Source organism: Pyxicephalus adspersus, chromosome 8 (genome assembly GCF_032062135.1).
Source record: "Pyxicephalus adspersus chromosome 8, UCB_Pads_2.0, whole genome shotgun sequence".
Lineage (NCBI taxonomy): Eukaryota > Metazoa > Chordata > Amphibia > Anura > Pyxicephalidae > Pyxicephalus > Pyxicephalus adspersus.
This window is the reverse complement of record NC_092865.1, coordinates 47,965,364-47,986,148: the sequence shown is the minus strand read 5'-3', so window position 1 is coordinate 47,986,148 and position 20,785 is coordinate 47,965,364. Positions and strand designations below refer to the sequence as shown.

The window sequence follows — 20,785 nt, the reverse complement described above, 5'->3', positions numbered from 1 at the left end:
ATGTTCCTCTATTAAAGAAATAAACAAATTTGTCACTTCTTTCAGCAAGCATCTGTCCCAGTACACAGATTCTCTTTCTCCATCTTCGCTGAATCCTTTGAAAGGCAAGTCCGACAACAACAGATCACCAGGATGTGCTGGGAAGATGATGAAAAAGGAGGGGACAATGATGGAAAAGTTTCTAGTGAAAAATGCAGAGACATCCAAGAGAACTTTGGACACCTCTGTTGAGGAATCGTTCAACTCCAGTATAACTCCAGTCCAAATTACTGAGTCCATCTCTGCCAAGAAAATCAAGAAGGAACTGGAGGATTCTGTTGCTGAGTGTTCATCTTCACAAGAACCGTCTACATCTGTCCCCAAAGTTTCTGTAAAGGGTAAGCGTCTTTCTAAACCATTGTTTCTCAACCAGAGTTCCTCCACAGGTTGCTGGTGATTCCATGAGCAATTTGGGCCTCTCAGGTCAGTTTAAGTGACACCAATGATCTTTTTGGTTATCTGTAAGGGTGACATTTTTTGCAATGACCAGCAATGTAATAGGAATTTTTCCCACTGACCACCACAATAATATACTGTGAGCTGTGGATATAGTATTTATAGAAGGAGTTCTCCGAAAACCTGAAAATCATTTCAAGGGTTTCCCTATGTTAAAAAAAAGGTTGTGAGAGTCTGTTTTAGACCATGATATGCTCCCCCCTCCTCAACATCTATCGGAGCTTGTAGAACTACCCACTTATCTGAATGTGACTGGTCTGCTCACGCAAAACTGACATTTGCATTTTAGAGGGGTGATGAGACCATAACATAATTCTCAGCTCCTCCACCTGTTGTTATCAGAGAGGATTTCATCCTCCTTCCTTTGATATTTCACTTATGTACATTGCAGGGGTGGTAGTGGAATGTTTATTAAATTATTACATTCTGATGGCAGCTTTTAATCTTGTCTGTCGATATCATCTTTTATTCCTGTTTACACAATGCTAACAGGGCCGGTCACCTAGAGAATTCTGCTGTTTTTACAGCCTGCTAATATTAAAGGTGAATGGCTGCTTGTATATAAGTTCAGACATTAAAGAAGAAACGAACCTAATTACTAAATATCAGACAGAAGCTTTTCTTTTTTTTAAGATGATTTTGTGTTGAATTTTGCAATTCTACAATAAACAATTCAAAGAAATAAAAAAAAAGAAAATGAACAGGGACCTGACCTCATTTTCACATCTCAAGACATCCACAGAATACATTGAAGGCATGAATAAGCTACAACATGCAATATCTAAAATTGGTTTCAATCTTTTTATATCTGTAGCTTTCAGTAAAAAAATCTCCTGGTGGTGCTGCCATCAAGGTGCTTGTTCTAAAGTTGGCCATCTGAATATGCATGGTACAGGCATATTCTAACGTCTCTATGGAGAAGCTGGTCCAAGGCAATAATATGAACCTGGCTTGGAAGCAAACTGTATTTAACGTGAAAATGTATTTTTTTTTTGTAGGGAGCAAGTTAAATGACATTCAGAAAGGGGATACAACTACTTTAAACCTGTGATAGTTCATGCAAAATTCTTTAGCCATATACAAACCTGTTTGATTTTGGATTGAGTTGGGAATGGGTAGAAACCCGGGCCGCTTTCCATATTTGTGTCCCCTCGCTAGAAAGATGCACCCTTTCCATTTGTCCTGGTGACCAAAATTTTTCAGAAAGAGGAAATGTTGCAACAGGGTACACATGTTCTAATTGCAGGTAACTAAAGAGTGAGGTTCCCACACTTTGTAAATATTCGTCTCTTCTCTATTTGAGTACAGGGCAGCAGTATTCTCCCCAGAAGCTGAGTGGGAAGAAGCCTATAGGCTGGTGATAGCCCCTGCATTGCGATCCAACTTTTCATTAACCACCCAAAAACAGCCAGGTAGTTACTGAAAAGTGCCAGTCGGTTTATAGATGAATGAGTGACAAAAGCTTTCTTTAACATTTGTATTTGCTTCATCCACAAACCACAGACTGGAGAGATGCACAGAAAGCACACAGAGATCAGGCATTTGTCATGTAGAAAACATTAATTGCAGCCTCAGTACAGAATGTCCTGAACTTTGATTCAAAGTGGCGTTGTAGCATGAAGGACACTGACAGACGTGAGCACTAGATTCACCCAAAAGAATGTGTTTCTAGGCAGGGAATATCCACGATTTGTACATAAAACACTTTATCTGCTTTGACTAAATTGATTTTTTTCGCTTTGTCTTTTAGTGGAGTGCCCGGTGTGTGCTGTTGGCATTCCGGAACAATATATAAACAAACATTTGGACAGCTGTCTGACCAGGGATGAGAAAAAGGAGAGTCTGCGCAGGTAAGGCAACTGTATATTGAATTTCTCAGACAAATTCATGTCTGGGACATTTGAATGGTATTTGTTATATTGTTTTCAATTATCTCCGAAGACTACACCACCAAACCTCGCTACGGCACGTACTAAGCCCAAGCGTACGGGTATAGTTACTGTAACAGTAACAGATTAGCTCCCAGTGTAGAGATTTGCCTATCTCGAACTTCTTTGAATTTAAAAAATATATATATTTATTGGGAAATCCCCAGGTTTATATATCTCGACCTTCTTAACATGGAAAAACCCTTTAAATAATAAAGGTCTTCAGGTACCACTGCTATAATTACAGTACATTAGTGTGGTGGTCAGTGGGAAGGATGTCTCTTACATTGTTGGCCTTCGGGAAGAATGTCCTTTATTACTCCATAACTGTCAGCTTACCGTTTTTATTATTCTTTTACTGTGTTTTCTTTGATGCTTTAGTATCTATAATTTATGGCTAGGCTGTCATTTTTACTAAGCATTTTGAGAGCCATGACCTGCACAGCAAAGGGTATTTTCGTAATATTTTGTGGCAATCTAAACGCTTGGATCAAACCCAACATCAAATTGCAATGATTTTTTGTCATAAGGGTCATGCGGAGCATTCAGCATCCACCTCCTTAGTGGTATGGTGCCAGGGCATGAATTCTTTCCTAGACACTACCTGAATAAGTCAGCAGGAAGCAGAGAAAGTATGCAAATAGCAACTTCAACTCCAAAACTTTGTACAATTGCTCAATAGTTGCTGCTTAAATTGATCATTCAGCAAATGTTTGGAGTAACAGTTTTATAAGTGAATGCTGTTCAGACAGTCTGCATGGTTACTGCTGAGTAGCCTGTTCTGTTTAAGAAAGGAAAGGACATTTATTAATCCATTGTGATGGTTCCTTAAATAATGGTGTAAGACACCTGTATTGATGCCTGACTTATACCCAAGACTGTAACTCTAACCATCTAGCAGCTATACAGACCTTTGGACTGAACATTCCTGAATGGTAATCTTTTGGTTACCTAGTAAAATATATAATTTTGTGTATTAATATTTTCTTAAGCTTGGTAAGGGGACTTTTAGTCTGTTTCGTGATTTAAAAATAAAAATCATGCTTACAGAGCTCCATAGCTCAAGGTAATTTTTCACAAGCAGCTATAAGAGCGAAATCAACTTCCAGAATGTATCTCCCCCTCTCCTTGCTATGTTTTATCTGTACTTACATTAATTTAGGGAGACAGTCTGAAACCTGAGAGTGCTGTCTCAGGAAATTTCACATGTACCTGTATGAGTTATAGCTCCAATTTTCTTAATTTTCTTTTTCTCCATCTTCCTGATTAAGCAACAGAGGTAAAAGCAGCACCAAAGGACACCCCTATGCTATCCCTTCCCCTTTTCATAATGTTAAACTGACAGCACAGTGCCTAGCAATACATATTTGCTAGGACTGTTTCACCATATCTGATTCTTCATAGATCCCACCTCTGTTTGAATATTGTTAATTAAATGATTGCACAAAAAATGATTTAAGTACCTTTATTGTCTTTTTGTAAATAGGCATTTTTTTAAGAATGTGCAACACCATTTAAAGGGATCCTTTGTACAGCACTGCCTAATATGTTGGCACTATATAAATCCTGTTTATTAATAATAATAATAACCCTTTTATCAATTACATAGTAATACATGTAAAATAAAGTGTAGGTAAAAGTATATACAGAAGATTTTAACTGTTAAAGAGGAACCATGCTGGGGTAGCCATGCTCACAAAAGAGAACCAAAGGACAAATGACTACTCACCAGTATCGCCTGTAGGCTCCCTGCAAATTATCCTTTCACATTTTATGACTTTCCATACCTTGTTCTGCAAGATATGAGATGCAGTGATTCTAAATAAATTTGTTTGGTCGCTGATTTACTTTATAACTGCCCCTCTGTTTACATGTATATGTTATCAGATTTTTGTCATAGCATGAGAATTGAGCACAAGAAAAGAGTTGTTCTTTAAAGAGGTCCTGTCATTCAAGCTTTATAGTTAAAGTAGAGCTAAACTCAACAGTCCTTTATTGCCAGCACGGACATGGTTTCTTGGTCGTCTTCAGGTTTGGATCTTCGGCCATCTTGGTTTGTCAGGCTCCAATGACAGAACTTTTTCTTATGCTTATGAGAGTTCATTCATTCCTTGCTCCCGGGTATTTTGGGATTGTTCACCGAGATGCTCTTGCACAGCTCTGTGTACATTTATCAGAAGTTTGTGAACAGACATGTTTTCTTCATAGCACAGTGTTCTCCCCCGCCCCTTTTAGCCGGGCGCACCACCCAGCACTTTTCAGTAACCACCTGGCTTTTTTTCTGGTTACTGAAAAATTGGGTTAAAGTGCTGGGGCCACCACCCAGCTTAAAAAATATAGGGAGAATTCTGTTACATTTCTCTTCTGCAATAGAGAGCTACCTGCTCCCACTGTTTTTTTTTATATTTATTATTTACAGCACAACTAAACTAGATATGACTCACCTATCCTTATTCCATCACCATCTTTCCTTGTCTTTTCTTCCTGAAGACATTCTTCGGCCAACTTGATTGGCAGTGCTAGGCACGCGGCTGTTCATCCATTTCTGACAGGTTCAAGGGAAGCTAGATTTGCTGGTTTTCCCTGACAACCAAAGCATGCAGATAAGTAGGAAAAGTTACCGCAGAAAGCACATTGCATGTCTCTTTTTTGCAATAACCACCTGCACCAATCGTCCATGTCAAAGTAGCACTTTAGTTCCACTTTAAAGTTTATCTCAACCCAAAAACAAAAAATGTTTTATTATTATTTTTATAATTATTATTATTCGCTTTCTTCTGACAACACTAACAGTACTGGATTTATGGAGGAGCAGCATTGCTACCCTAGGAGAGTAAGATGGAAAAACATCTCTGTATCTTAGTCTCATATAGAGGGAGTTGTACTGTATTTAGCAGATAAACGGTAAGCAGCACTAACTGATAAACATGCAGGAGAGGCAACAAGTGTGAATTAAAGTCTTGCAAGATTTATGCCAGGATCCACAGTTATTTATTGACACAAAACACTTTCAAAGACCAAAATCCCTCAAATTGGAGAATTAATTGTTAGAGTTTATACTTTATAGGGACACTGAAACCTCAGCTGAACGTGAAACCTTGTAATGCATATAGGTAATGTAGCCTCCTCACTGTTTTCTGTCCCGACATTGCTGTAGTGCACCTCTCTGAGGAAGTTGGCTTGATGGCTGGTTGTGTATGCACAAAAAAGGTTCCAGCTCACATTCTATATAAACGACCTGGGGGAAGATCTCTACTTCCAAAACTTGTAGCAGCTGAAATCATCATGATTGCAATCCCTCTTGCAGGCTTTAGCTAGTCAATGGTCACCCAGTTTCTAAAACAGGACAGCCGGTGTGTGAAATTTTTTGTCATCGGCATGGGATTTGGCTTGTCTCCATGTCATAACTAGTTTTTGTTCAGCACGGTGCCGCATGGGGAGGTGAAATGCAGTTTGATTTTGGCAGGCTTCACTGCTCATGCAAGCTAGGTGACCTTGGCTCTGCATTCCTTATTTATTCCTTCCAGTAACATTTTAATTGGCTCAGTGAAATGTTTTAATAACTAATTTTAGCAACTATTTTTATTTGTATTTAGATGCAACATTTTTATTTTGGGATTATTTGGTTTGTTTTTTTTTTTTAAAACGCATGTAAACGTTCCTATTGCGTTTATATGCACTTTTATTAGTGTTTTAAAGCTTGCCTTTATGCTGGAAAAACGCCAATCCCGCAGTTTCCCCTGTTTTTCAATGGTTTTAACTAATTTGCAAAATTAGTGCTCAAAAACGTGGGCGTTTTCGGGCGCTTTTCCAGCGTTTTGATTTTTTAAACATTGAAAGCAACTTTTAAGATAAATGTCATAAACATGCCTCAAGAAAAGGTCCTGGTGTAGATTAACCTGGTGTTAATTATTGGGGATTTCAAAAAAGGGCTTTAAAAGCCTCAGGTTAAACGATGGGGAAACAGTTCGTGTAGACTAAGCCTAAAGTGGAATTGAAGCCAAACCTTTCCCTCTATGATTTGCTGGACTGTTATTACTTCTAGAACCAGAATTATTTTTAAAGAAAAACAGAAATATCTGACTTTCACTTCCCCCAAAGCTCCTGCCTGTGTACTTTGATGTACAGACAGTGGAAGAGAAGCTTCTAAATGCTGAGTAAACAAAGCAGGAAGGATAGTCCTGACCAATAAACTGTTTTTCTCAGGGAAGGTTCAGATCTTCCCCTAAATCCCGAGGTCCTGCATTGTTCCCAGCAGCTGGCACCTTGCTTGAACAATCCTACTGCACTGCTGGTTCTTACAGAATATTTCACAGTACAATAGTTCCAGTGTCTGCACTTTTAGAAAGCTGGCGCGTATTCATTCTTCATGGAGCTCCCGCAGGGAGACACTTCCGGATTCTGGTGCAAGGAAGTGGTAATCGCACAGCAACCACATCACAAGTATGGAACCTATCATCAGTTATACAGCTCAACCTCACAACAAAATATGACCTACCCCTGCATATTGGCTGCTATTAAGCACTATTGTACTGTGAAATATTCCTGAAATACCTTATTTTATACCCAGCGATGTCTTTGTTCTTCCGTAGGCTGTGCAGCAGGTCATTACTAGTGGAAAGGAGCTGTTTAAACCTTCCTAAAAACATCCCAGCATCCTGGAAGATCCTAGGTCCGGGGTGTCAAACTCAAATACACACTAGGCCAAAATATTAAAAACTTAGACAAAGTCTAACTTGAAACTGAAATAGCACCACTATTACAATTTCCTGCGTCAAGAAAACAGTCCAATGTGGGGCTTAATGATATGAGTGTCTGGAACTCCCTCTTCACTGAAATAACACCGCTACTACAAATCCCTGCATCTATAAAACAGTCCAATGCTGGGGCAACGTACAGGCAGAGAGGCTATTGGTCTATAGATGCGAGTGATGCTGAAAATTGTAGTAGCGGTGTTATTTTAATGCAGCGGCGGGCCAGCTGCAGTTTATATTAAGGATTCCTTTAGGGGCCAAAAAAAAAAGACTTTGTGGGCCAAAGTTTGACACCCCTGTCCTAGGTAATGTGATGATAAGTCATGATTGATATATCTAAAATACAATGAATGAAAGGGTTGGTATTGAGACAGTAAGGCTATGGGGGACAACTAGAGCCCTGGAGAGCCAGGATCAGCACCAATTTTTGGTAATTTTCTAGAAGAAATCAGAAAATTTTGTAATGTGTGGATTACAAAGTATGTAAGAAAATCACTTAAAACTTGGCCTGTATGAAGCCCTCAAGGACTTGGATGAGGCAGGCTGTACTTGACTTCAGCTTCAGCTTCTAATGCACATCAGATAAGCTGTGTTCAGTGATGGTGACTGTGGGCAAAATTGCATTTGAGGGGAAACACCTGCACAACTGGCTGAGATTAAAGGGACATTCAGAGTTAGGCTTCAAAAGTTTAAAAAAAAACTGTTCACAAGTCAGGGCCCAACCTGGTATTCAGGAGCTCAACAGGATCACAAGATTTACTTTGAAGTATTATTTCATTATTGGATATGTATAAGATGTTATATTCTGTGTAAAATATTTGTATAGTATATCCCAACAAATTTTTATTTTGTTATGTTGTGAAAACACGGCGAAACACATTGGGAACAGACAAACACACCTTTCTTTGATCACTTAATGCTAATATATGTTAAGTTTACCCTTGTTAAATACTACCTTATGTATTCACCAGTTACCTTTATACACTCATTGACTCATTTTATCTTTGTCTAGCTATTGGTCTTTAACCATAATTATGACAGGTTGTTCAATTACTATAACAAAACTCACTATATCTTGCGTTAAAGGACCCTCTCTTGCTTTCTTTCTTCTCATGTATACTTAAAATTATTTTCTGGTTGCAAACCAGAATATTGCTATAATTACAGCAGACCTAAACTTAAAATTTTTTACTTTACTTTTTTTAAGTGCATCACCCTACATCACACATCCTTAGAGGCTCCTGGCTTCTCTTCTGCGCATGCGGAAGATTAAGGCATGTGCAGAAGGAGCCCTTTCTTTAATGGAATAAAAAAATTGCTGATCTTACACATGCGCAGTGAGATCAGCAATTTTTTTCCCCCCAACTATGGCACCCGATCTTGCGCCTGCGCAGAGTGAGATCTGTAGACCAGGAAGAAGAACACGCAAGAAGAGAGGATGATGTCGGCATCTGGTGCTTCCTCTGCACTGGTCCAAAGACAGATACCGGGACAACGCAGCAAACCAATAAACCTCCCAACAGATCTGCAGGATTAAAGGTGTGTTTTTTTTTAAATTTGAGTTTAGATCTGCTTTAAGCAGAGAATCTGATTTTTATCTTTCTATTTATTTTTTTATTACCCATTTTTTTTATGACAGGTTCATTTTAAACAGCATACAGTATCTACTGGATTCTTGTATTTTCTTGCTACCTGCCCTATTCATTGGAAGGGTGCTTTTAATTTCACAGTGCTGTGCATGCCAGACTCAGCAGAATCCTATCATTCTATTCATTCTGTACTGCGTCCTGTTTCTCCAGAAACGGTGGCAGTTCTTCTAATCATGTTTTATATCGCTCCTGAGTTGAATCATTGAGCACATAAATAGACTTTCCCAGCGTCACAGCTGAAGTTTTGTGTATACAACCATCTGCCTCCCTGGCAGACACTTCGGCCTCTCTGTCAGATCTCTCGTCAGATCTTCTTCAAGGCTTTATTCAAACACTCCTCATCCTTGCAAAACGCTTTGTATTACCCTTGTCAGTCAACACTGACTGCAGCTTTGGATGCCAAGACAGTTCATGTTTTTTCGGTTTAAAATTGACAAAGTTGCATCTTACCACTCATGTTAAATCACCCAACAGCTCAAATGGGTTAGCGTATCCTGGTATTTGCTGAACAGATGCAGATAAGTTGCTACATTCAGTTGCAATGGATATTACTGGCTAGATCAGTGTTTCTCAACCGGGGTCCTTCAAAGGTTCTTTGAGCAATAAGCACTTCGTACCTCTAAGGTCATTTTAAGTGACGCCAATGATCATCTTAGTTGTAAGGGTGACATTCCTTCTATGAGCAGCAATGTAGGAGACATTTTTCCTACTGACCACACTACTAATAAACTGTTAGCTTTAGATATAGAAATTATAGAAGGCGGTCCCCCAAAACCCGAAAATTATTTCAAAGGTTCACCCGTGTTAAAATGTCGAGAGAGGCTAGATCCTTTATTCCAGAAGGGACAGGCGATATCAACAGAATCGCCATCATCTTCCGCTCCTCTCCTGGGTGTTGGATCTTGAGCCGTCTTGATTGGCCAGGCTGGGATGATGTCCTGTGGATACCCAGCATATCCTGGCATCCTGCACAAAGCTGTGCACATGCAGCTCAGTGTACTTATAAGATTGCAAAAAGGGAGGTAAGTATACAAGTCTTGCCTGGTTGCAGTATTTTATTGTTGCAAGTTTGCAATGCAGAATTATGGTTCTGCCCTATGGCCCTGTTAAACGTTAGGATCAATCTATGGTGCCAGCTTTACTGGATTTAAAACTTAAAGCATAATATAAGATGTAGATTCTTTATCCCTTCTAAATGATATTTAGTATAAATCACTTTATAAACACTACATACCTGGAACCATTGTGGTATTATAACTGACTTCATGACAGATAGATTAAATCCATGAAAGGGTATTATTATTATTACTATTATTAAATAGGATTTACATAGCGCCAACATATTATGCAGCGCTGTACATTAAACAGGGTTGCAAATGACAGACTAATACAGACAGTATGGATACAGACAGGAGGAGAGGACCCTGCCCCGAAGAGCTTACAATCTAGTAGGTGGGGGAATTTACATACAATAGGATGGGAGATATGTAGTGGTGGGAGGTAGTGACGGTTTCAAAAGACAGAAGAAGATGGGTAGGCAAGTTTAAAGGTTACTATTTTACCAGTCAAATGAGTTCTAAATTTTAACACAGGACAGGTGATCTTCTCAATCTTATTGTGCTACTACTGTGATGCCACATCCTGATACACACTGAAAACCTCATATTTATTATATTTAAATTAAAAACCCCTGTTGTGTGAATTCTGAAGGATTTCAAAAATAGAAACCAAAGTTTTCCTTTAGAACCAAGCGAACGAATAAGAATACAGAAACATTATATATTGTGTGCAGATGTTGTAACCTTGCGCCTGGGAAATATTTCTTCGCTGTTTACAGAGCTTGCAGAAGATTTACATCCTAGTGTGAGCAGCGGGAATTGCTACGTCGGTAGATCTGTACTTATATTGCACTAGGATTGATAGTTGTGTGGCCACACATTGCTGGTAAGCTGCTTTTTAATGTACGGAACAGTAATAAAGAACCGCTAATAAGAAACATGTGCACGGCCCTTCATTATTGTAGGCTAGGTGCGATTCTGGTTTAGCACAATCGTTAACTAGAGATAGTAAATATTAATGGCCTATTGTTGGTCTTGTTAGTGTTAAAACGAGCACCGTGGTGCGCACTCTATGACCGGCTGGTGCTATTTCTGCATTCTTATTACATCTAGTAATTGCTGAAACCACTTGTGATGCAGGATGGGTTTGCTGGGTGATCTATGATATAAGACTGATAGGTAGGTGGGTAGTAATTGAACAGGTTTTTTAAAAAATCAGAAAAAAATATAAATATTAAACTAATTTATTGCAGAGTACTGGTCTTTAAATGAGGTGCTTGCATTAGGTTCTATTTAAAGCGGCACTAACATTCAACTTTTAAAAATCCACAATCAGGCTGGTGATTTTTGTAGAAAGGGACAGGCAATGTCATATTTTTTTGACCGTTCAGTAATGACATGATAATAGAAGAGTCGGGTCTGTGTCCGGATTAGCCAGAATTCACTATGAGCGTAAGAAAATTTCAAGGTCTTCCAGTTATGGGCATACAACGTGTTTTTTAACATTGCAACACACACACGAATATTGCATGCTCACTGCTTTTCTATATCTGTTGAGGGAGCTTTGGTTGCCCCCAGGATAGAATCAATTGGTTCGCCATTGTACATTTCCATTACTTGGAATGTAGGGGTGATGGGTTTGTGGTTTACAAAAAAAACATACCATTATTTTATATTCTATTAAGCTAAAAGGAAGTAACAAGGATAAGGCTTTTCTGGCAAGCTCAACAGATAATTTTTTTTTTTTTGCACTTAAAATATTATGAAAAATACTAATGCAGCCACCACACGGAAGATCCACTAAGTGCAATATATTACATTTTAGATCTTGGCTTCGTTTATCCTTTCTTTACACAGATTAGCAAGAAGCTGATAGATAGGATTTTAATAACACTGGGCACACAAATATAAATAGACAAAACTATCAGAAATGCTGTTTCCTATAAACATAGATATCAGTTTCCATGTTTTATAAATAAGGTAAATTCAATGGATTTGCTAAAGGAAAGTTCTCTGGTAAAAACAACAAACAGAGGTAACTATTTGCATAACATATATATTTTTTTTAACATATGTTCGAGTCACGGAGTTAGAGAGTTGACATATGCTCTTCAGTATTTCACACATATGTGCCGGTATCGGGAATTCACACTCCCTGTCCACCACACAGCCGTCAATCTGTCATCATTTTACTGGTTCTGCCATTTGATGATAAATTTTGGAGTGTCAGGTTTTGAAGGGCAGAGCTTTGTTTTCTAACACAGCTTCCGAAAAGTAAGAATGATTGATGGAATTCTTTGCAGAATCCAGTAATGAATAATTATTATAAACAAGATAATTATGACATTTCAGTGTCATTTGGACATGACTATATGAAATAACGTGCGATTGGCTTTCCTATGTCCCCCAACACCCAGCAGACAGTTCCTAAACACTGGTCTTCTTGCTTTTGTTTTGATCTCAGAAATGAGTATTCAACTTACATGAATATGAGTGTGTTTCATTGTTCAAATAATGTACCACATCCCAAATAGACTCATTATACTTATTTACATAAAAAACAAAGGGACTTTTGGGTACAAAAAATATAATATACAAGTCATGTTTATTCAAAGAAATCTATAAAAAATATATACATATATATGCACAAAAACATTAAAAATACATACACATTTCATATTACATAAATAGGTGCCAATTATGGCCCAAAATAAACATCATCCAATTGACCAGTAAGGACTCTGTTCAAGGGAGTTCACATTTTTTCATATTGGGATTTAGGATGTATTAATTCTGCCTCTACTCAATGTGTTTTGTTTTTAGAAGAACTTCTTCAGGAGTTTACAAAAGCAGTAAAAGACAACAGGTATCTAATGTGTTAAAAGAGAAAATTATATATTAGATTGAATCTAGGCCAATTAATTTATGAGTTCACTAGTTTTGGTCCCTTCAATGTTATTATGAACTACATGAGTAATTATTCATCTTGCAAATTCATGGTTCAGGCAGGTGGTATTGCAGAAACGGGCAGGCGATGTCCATTCTAAAATAACTCTTCTTATTTGCTTTATTGCTGCCCAGCTGTCAAAAGGGACATTGCGCCCTTTCCCTTGTGTGTGCTAGAAAAGTATAAATTTCTATGCAAGTACATCATCCTAACCCAGCCAATCTAGTTGACCAACGATCATCCCCATGAAGAAAAGAAAAAAAATGTTGGCGCCCTGAAACTGAACAGTCTTATGAGTCAATCAAAAACTGATATCTGTATGTGTTGTAAAGGCTGGAGAGTTAATGTGGAACTTTGTGCAAAATCAAAAACATTACTCCATAAGTCCCCGCTGGAACTTTATTTTATTATCTGTAGATATTTCCAGAAGTTTGGTTGATTTTCTGCTTACTTTAATAGAGTGAAATTGCTGTTCATTCTGTAGTAAAATTGTGCAGCGGTGCTGTCAATTAGCGATTAATGAACTTTAAATAAGACGAAAAAAAGGCCATCTGATTTTATTCAGTTAATCAATTAAAGCAATATTTTTTTTGTTTATAAAGGTTTGTACTATGTATTACTGTATATCAGTCAAGCAGGGTTTATAAAACTTTTCCTGCAGCATGGATTAAATCAATCTTTACTGTCAGCATTTTGGAGAGTGAGACTTCAGCTCTCAAATACAAAGCTACAGCAAGCAACCTTACCGTCAACATGTGAGAGAGTCCGACTCTGCTCTCATATACAAAGCTGGGGACTGCAGTGCTCTGACAAACCTCCTGAAAAGTGCTCCAAACAGTAATTCTGCTTAGGGACTTTATTATTGAGTTCCCAGGTCTGCACACCTACTGTGCCCATTATGAGGATTTCCCACAACCATGGTATATTATAAAGAGTGTAGAAGGAGCTGGAACACATAGGCAGGTGGGCAAGAACGTTCTTAATCCCCAGTTGGTCAGAATAGGAAAACTTCACTGGTAAAATGTCCAAGACATAAAAATGCCAGGAGGCTGTGTAGGAGAAAATGCAACTCCCCCAATGGCGGAGTGTCCAAGATAAGCATATTGCCTAATAAAAATCAGAAGACAAGCCAATACGTTCCTGGGGTTCTAAGAGTTGTCTTTCGTCAGGGCTGATTTATGTTTAAAAGTGCTGGACATGAAGGGAAAAGAATGATTCAGGGATAGTAAGTCTTTTTCTAAATTTTAAATAAATGGTTTTATAGCTGTATTTGTGGAGCTACTAAGCACATTTTTACCCCAATAACTCCAGAGAACCACCCAAAATTAGTATAGTTCACTTTCTCTTCTTCCTATATTTACCCCATTTTTCAGGGGGTGCTGCCCAACCAAAGTCACTGTACTATGTCACTACTGTAAATTATTATTACTAATATACAGTGCCGACATATTACACAGTGCTGTACAAAGTCCATAGTCATGTCACTAGTTGTTTCCTCAAAGAGGCTCACAATCTAATGTACCTACTATAGTCATATGTCTATAATACAGTCGATGGTCAATTTTGTGGGGAAGCCTATTAACCTAACTGCATGTTTTTGGAATGTAGAAGGAAACGAGGGTACCCAGAGGAAACCCACACAAACACCGGGAGAACCTGCAAACTCCATGCACATAGTGTCCTGGCCGAGATTCGAACCTGGGACCCAGAGCTGCAAAGGCCAGAGTGCTAACCACTGAGCCACCATGGGATTCGGCATCCCTAATCCACACCTTTCATAAAGCAAGGAGAAGACTCAGCCCTCTATGCTCTACCAGTTTTATTTTCAGTTTTCATTTTATCTTTAAAGCCTCTGATGGCAGAATTAGAAAAATATCAGACTCTGAAGAACCTGCAAACATTTTTTCTCTGCTCTGTCGCTTTTAACTGGCCGTCTGTGCAAGCTGCCTGGTTTGTAAGGTAATTGTCTGTTTAATTTGGAAAGTGCTGTGACGCGAGTTCCTTTACAAAAATATACCTTATGATTCGTGAAACCATCCCCTCTGCAGGCATTCCTCGCCGGTAGAAATGCCTTCATCTGACTGACATGCTTATTTTGCCATCAGAGTGAGAGAGAAAAAAAGGTGATGAATTCCTTGAAACTGAGACATGCAAGGTGAAATCGCTCTTTTTAAAGTATACACACAGTCTGGGAGCGGAAGGATTTGATTTATGTTGAGTGACTGTTGTGGTACGCAGGCTTTAATTACTGCTAAAGTAAATGCAATTCTGTATTGAACTTGACCCTGAGAAATTTCCATAGCCCTGGATGATTTCTACCAGCCAGAATTTGCTCCAATAATGAGAAAGTTTTGGATAGACTTGTTCTGAAATGGAAGCCTATTGCAATATAATATTGTATAAAGGGAAAATGCTAAGGAGTGGCCATCAAAAGTTGTTTGTTTATACCAGCGTTTCTCAACCAGGGTTTCTCTAGAGATTGCTAGGGGTTCCTTGAGAAATGAGCAATTTGTGTCTCTTGGGTCAGTTTAAATGACACCAATGATCTTTTTGGCTATTTGTAAGGGTGACATTGTTCCCAATGGCCACCAATCAAAGAGGCTTTATGACCGCCATGCTAATATACTGTTAGTTGTGAATATAGTAATTATAGAAGGGCTCCCTGAAGACCTTAAAGTTATTTTAAGGAAAACCCCATGTCAAAACGGTTGAGAAACACTGATTTATACATATCCGTGCATACAATCCGTGCATACAATAATCCTGATTACTAGTCAGTACAAAGGGCATTTTTTTGTGTACTTAACTTCGGTTTTCATTTGCTGGACATAAAAATACCTGAAGCCAAGGTGTTTCAGGTAAACGTTGCCAGGTCCTCCTTCATCCTCACATTAGAAAGTCATCTTTTTTTTCTTATCCATGGTGGCTCCTGACACCTAAATCTCAGTATTAGAGCCGGTGGTCTTTTCTGGTAGTGTAATGGCTTCCAGGTGAATTGGCTCTCCTGTCACAGAAGCTAATATTTTTTAAAGTTGTTTGGCTGTCTAATGATAATTCTCTCGACCTGTGTTAGGTTTTAATTGCATTTCCAGCTTCCTGTATGAATCCTAAAATGGAAGGGTACTTTTCAGAATCATACTTGTTGAGTTAGTTTTGTAATTTTTTAACTAAAAGTAGATTTTCACATTTTTCCAATGTCAATATTTCATATACACATGTAGATCTTCTCTTTAGTGCCTTTCTCTACTTAAAATGATTCAGTCAGCTTCCTCACAATTTATAGTTTTTTTTTATAGTTAGATTAAAAAAAGGACAAAAAGTCCATCAAGTTTAACCACTAGGAAATAAACATATCCCAGGTAAAAACTCCATAAACATAGTTAATCTAGAGGAAGGCAAAACAATTCTTATAAACCCCTGGTACAATTTGCTCCAACGGGGGAAAAATTCCTAGATTTTTATTTTCCTACATTTTCAATTTACTGTGAAGAATCTCTTCATTATCCAGGGATAAAACTTCTTTTCCTCCAGATGCAAAGACTGCCCCCTTGTCCTTTATAATTACCTCAAAGTGAATAGTTGGGAAGAGAATTCTCTATATGGATTATTTATATATTTATACTGGGTGATCATATCCCCCCTAAACATCTCTTCTCAAGGGTGAATAGATTCATTTCAGCTAATCTCTCCTCATAGCTGAGCTCCTCAAACCCTTTTATTAGTTTAGTTGCCCTTCTCTGCACTCTCTCCAATTCCACAATGTCCTTTTTGTGGTGCCCAAAACTGGACTGCATATTCCTGATAAGATCTGACAAATGCTTTGTACAGGGGAATGATGAGATATGAGTTCTTTTAAGTTTGCATTAAGAGTTGACGATCATTCAAGAATGTTTAAGCCCAAATTTGGGGTATGGAAAGGTTAAAATGGGAGAAAAGTTGTGGGGAGCAGGATCACTTATTTCAGGTAGCTGTCCTGGTTGGAGGTAATGTCTCATGAATGAGAGAATATTCCTAAGACTTATGTCTGCAGAATGAAAGCTGTAGGTAAGCTTTTGGAACAATTTGTATGCAGGAAAGGAAGCATAAAGCTTTTCGGGGTCCAGAAAATATCAGTAAAAAGCCAATACGCTTTGAAAATTCTCAAAGTCTACATTGAATCTTAAGAGAACATATTCTGGACCAGTGTTTCCCAACCATGATTCCTCCAGAGGTTGCAATTCGTGCCTCTCGTGCCAATTTAAGTGATACTAATGATCTTTTTGAGTATCTGTAAGTGTGACATTCTTCCCACTGACCACACTAAAGTGTTGTGATCTGTGGATATAGTAATTACAGGAGGGGTTCCCTGAAGACCTGAAACTTATTTCAAGGGTTCCCCCATGGTAAAAGGTAGAGAAACACTTTTTGAGTAACAGATATGGAATAATTATGGGGTATAAATTAGATTATATCATGAAAACACAGAAAAGTCATCGGTCCAGGTGGAAAGTTTTTTTTCTTTTTTTTGGCTGTTTTCCATTGGGGATATTTTCTATCACGTCTAGTGCTTTGGATGCAACAGGAAGCTAAAGGAAATTACCGGATTTGGAGTTTACTGTTCAGTAGAGAAATAGTAAAGTAGCGCGAGAAAGAAATGGGTTACGTAGTGTTCTCTCGGCCCCTTTTATCTGGGCACACCACCTGGCACTTTTCAGTAACCACTTGGCTGTTTTTGGGTGGCTACTGAAAATTGGGTCACAATACAGGGCACATAGAACTAAGTATGTATAAAAAATAGGTACAATATTGTTGAATTTGTTGCTGGGTTACTTGGGGATCAAAGCCGATGTCTTTCTTGGATCTGAAGGTGGCGCCATCACCTATGATTCCACTCTCCCTATGCTAATCCATTATTGGAAGCACACCTATTAAAAGCTTTGTTCAATAAGAAATAAATATTTTTCCTCCATCTAAATGTAAAAATGTTTCAGGCTGTCACTTAGCCCCTCCATTGTCTGCTGTTGCCTTGGAGCAGCTCTGACTATGCATCTGACACAAGTTGGAAGATTAGCCTAGAACCCAGCATGTCACACTGCACACAAGGTGTCCTTCTGCTAATATTTGCTCAATTTGCATTACGCCAGACCTCCCGACAAAGATATATAGACATCTTTGGAAGACCATTTGCAAATGCAGTTTTATGAAAGATCTCAAAAATTTAAATATTTACTATGCGATTCTGACCTTAAGAAATGTCAGATATTGCCATATTGTAGGCAGGTTGACACATTGTTACTTTGGCAATTCACTCAATGGCTACTAAAATTATACCATAGAGTTTGTTCTCGCAGAGATTGATGGGAATAATGTTAAAAGAAAATGACACACTGGAGGTTTGCTATTTCATAAAACATCTAGCAAATTTAGTTAGTTACACCGAAAAACCTTTCTTTTTTCTTAAAGAAGTACTAAAGTTCCACTTTTAATATTCTACGATCAGGCAGGTCATTATTGCAGAACTTGCGATGTCTCTAGTGCAGTAAGCCGCCCCCTACCTGCCTGATCGCTCTAGTAAACTGTCAAAAGGCTGGATACCCAGAAATTCTGGGGTGTTTACGTCATCCCAGCCCAGCCAAGGCTTGGCAAGTCGGGAATGGGGGCGGGGGGGATCAGCTGCACAGACCTAGTAAGTCCTTTGTTCCTGTTTTGCCTTTTTTTGGGCTCAGCTTCCACAGTACAGGTCCTGTTTAAAGGAAAATATTACCACAATGTTCCATTTTGTAATTACCAGCCTAGGAGTGCATGCTGTGGTATGTACTTTACAGATCATGGCATGGAATGCCTAGCACATAACAAAATTATTGTTCAACAGTCAAACTAACTGCTTATCTGTGGTTTTGGATTGAACTCCAATATTATACTAACAGCTGCAGCGGATGCACCAAAATACAGTGCTATATAACTATCCAACAATTAGAAAATGAAGGTTCATTAATACACAAAATTATTTAATGTTGTAGTTAGGGATTTGGTCACACTTGCTAAGGCTACATACACGTCAGATGATTCCTGTCCGATCAATGCCTCAGGGCTGGTATTGGACGATATTCTGACGTGTGTACAGCGGTCGTCCAACGTCGTTCATGGATCCGTTTTGGCGGATCCATGAATGACTGCAATACAAGTGAAGGGAGGAGCGCACAGGGGGATGCCTCTTGCTCGTTCTCCCCCTTCCCTCTCCATAGAGCAGAACGGCGTTGCATATATCAGTCTTTTCTCGTTAGGATTGTGAAAGGTCCTTTACAACGACAAATGTCTAACGTGTATGCAGCCTAAGTATCTGTTACATTTTTAAGGAGGGTGCTTGTCAGGGGCTTTTAAATCTTTCTAAACACCTTCCTGACTTCCCTGTCTCAGCCGGTACACGATGTAAGAGTTGCACTTTTATATAGATTAATTAATACAGATTAATTTCTTATCTGTGGCCCTAGACATTGTATTTAAGTTTGCAGTAATTTCCTTTCCTGACTACCTTGGGGTGAGATGTTTCTGCATCATCAGCACATAATTTCTTTATTTTCAACCCTGGATCTGTTTCTTGCTACATCCAGTATTCATCTGCTTCTTATCCTGTTCCTGTCAGTAGACAATGACATTTCATCTGTCACAATACAGACAGAAGAGCCAAAAACACATACTGAGCTAGTGAAGGAGAGGGCTGACTTGTACACGGACACATGATATATTCAACACAAATGCTAAGCTAGCGAGAGGACAGATTGTCTGTACGCACACAACCCATGCGATGAATGGTGTGTTTTGCTCTGGCTAATGACTATGCCTGTTCTAGTTTTTTATGGTTCTTTATATCTTATGGCAGAATGGGGATGTATATTTTTTTATCAGGAAGGAGAGCTGCTATCACAAGAAATGTTCTACACATTGATCAAGTTGACATTTTGTGTCTGCTGCAGCTCGAAACAGAAGTTTATCTGAAACATATAATTTTGTAATGGAAATAACTGACCTAGACCACTCAGTATCTAATTCTGTCAAAGGTAAATCTGAATGTTTTGGTCGTTTTATTACATTAGTAGGAAAGAATAATGTGTATAGGTTCTACTTGAGCTACAGATCTCTGTAAAGAAAAGGTATTTTTCAGTACATGGTCGAGATAAAATACAAAACATGTAAAAATCAGCTGGTTAGAATAAAACATACCTCATATTTTTATGCAGTTATTCAAAGGTTAATCGTGTGTTAAAATATAAAAAGAGCTTGCAATGTAGAGCTTCTCTTCATATGGATGGAATGATGTTCAACCTTCTTCCTGTAAGCCCAGAATATCATGGACCCACCCTTTGTGGCTTCACCTTCAGGCTGTCCTGAACACACAACTTTTTTTTAAGTAAGGGTGATTTAAAACAAACAACCCCACACGTATATAGCAGCAAGTACTGTGGACCTATTCATATTAAAGGTGTGCAGCAGTGGCTCTGAGAATAAAGAGATCCCCCTCTTAGTAGTGAGTAAACAGCTCAGGTCAACCCTGCTCTTCACTATAATTAATGACTTACCAGCTCACATTGTTTTCCTAAAGGACCTGCTGAATGGGAGAAGGAAGCAAGGTAAGATGAACAGCTGGGTCAATGTTATGCAAAGAGAACCTTGAGCTCAGCGGCTTAGTTGTTTCTGAGAGGTCAGAGCAGGGAAAGTGTTCCTGCAAAGTTTGATGATGAATTATTCCATGATGCCTGCATCTACAAAGACCAGCTTATGTTAAGGATTTTGTATTGCATTTGCAAGTACTTGAATGCGCCCCGCACCTGGCCCCAGATTAACTTTAGATTCAAATAACAACCTAAAACTGAGAAAATAAAACTTATCTCCATTCTTTGATTCACAGTGCACACTAAATTCTGGCCGATATATTGCCACTTTTCCATAATAGTACAGCAAAGTAAAAACACATGTA

At 38.5% G+C, this 20,785-nt stretch overlaps 1 protein-coding gene across 5 annotated transcripts in view; it reads left to right on the top strand.

The window, feature by feature from the left end:
• RAD18 (RAD18 E3 ubiquitin protein ligase) overlaps positions 1–20,785 on the top strand; it is a 198,516-nt gene that overhangs the window by 46,880 nt on the left and 130,851 nt on the right. For all 5 annotated transcript variants that reach the window (XM_072420467.1, XM_072420465.1, XM_072420468.1 and 2 more), the window contains 2 exons: positions 46–377; positions 2,246–2,345. In XM_072420467.1, coding sequence (XP_072276568.1) covers positions 46–377; positions 2,246–2,345 — 432 coding nt within the window. The remainder of the gene's footprint in view (positions 1–45; positions 378–2,245; positions 2,346–20,785) is intronic.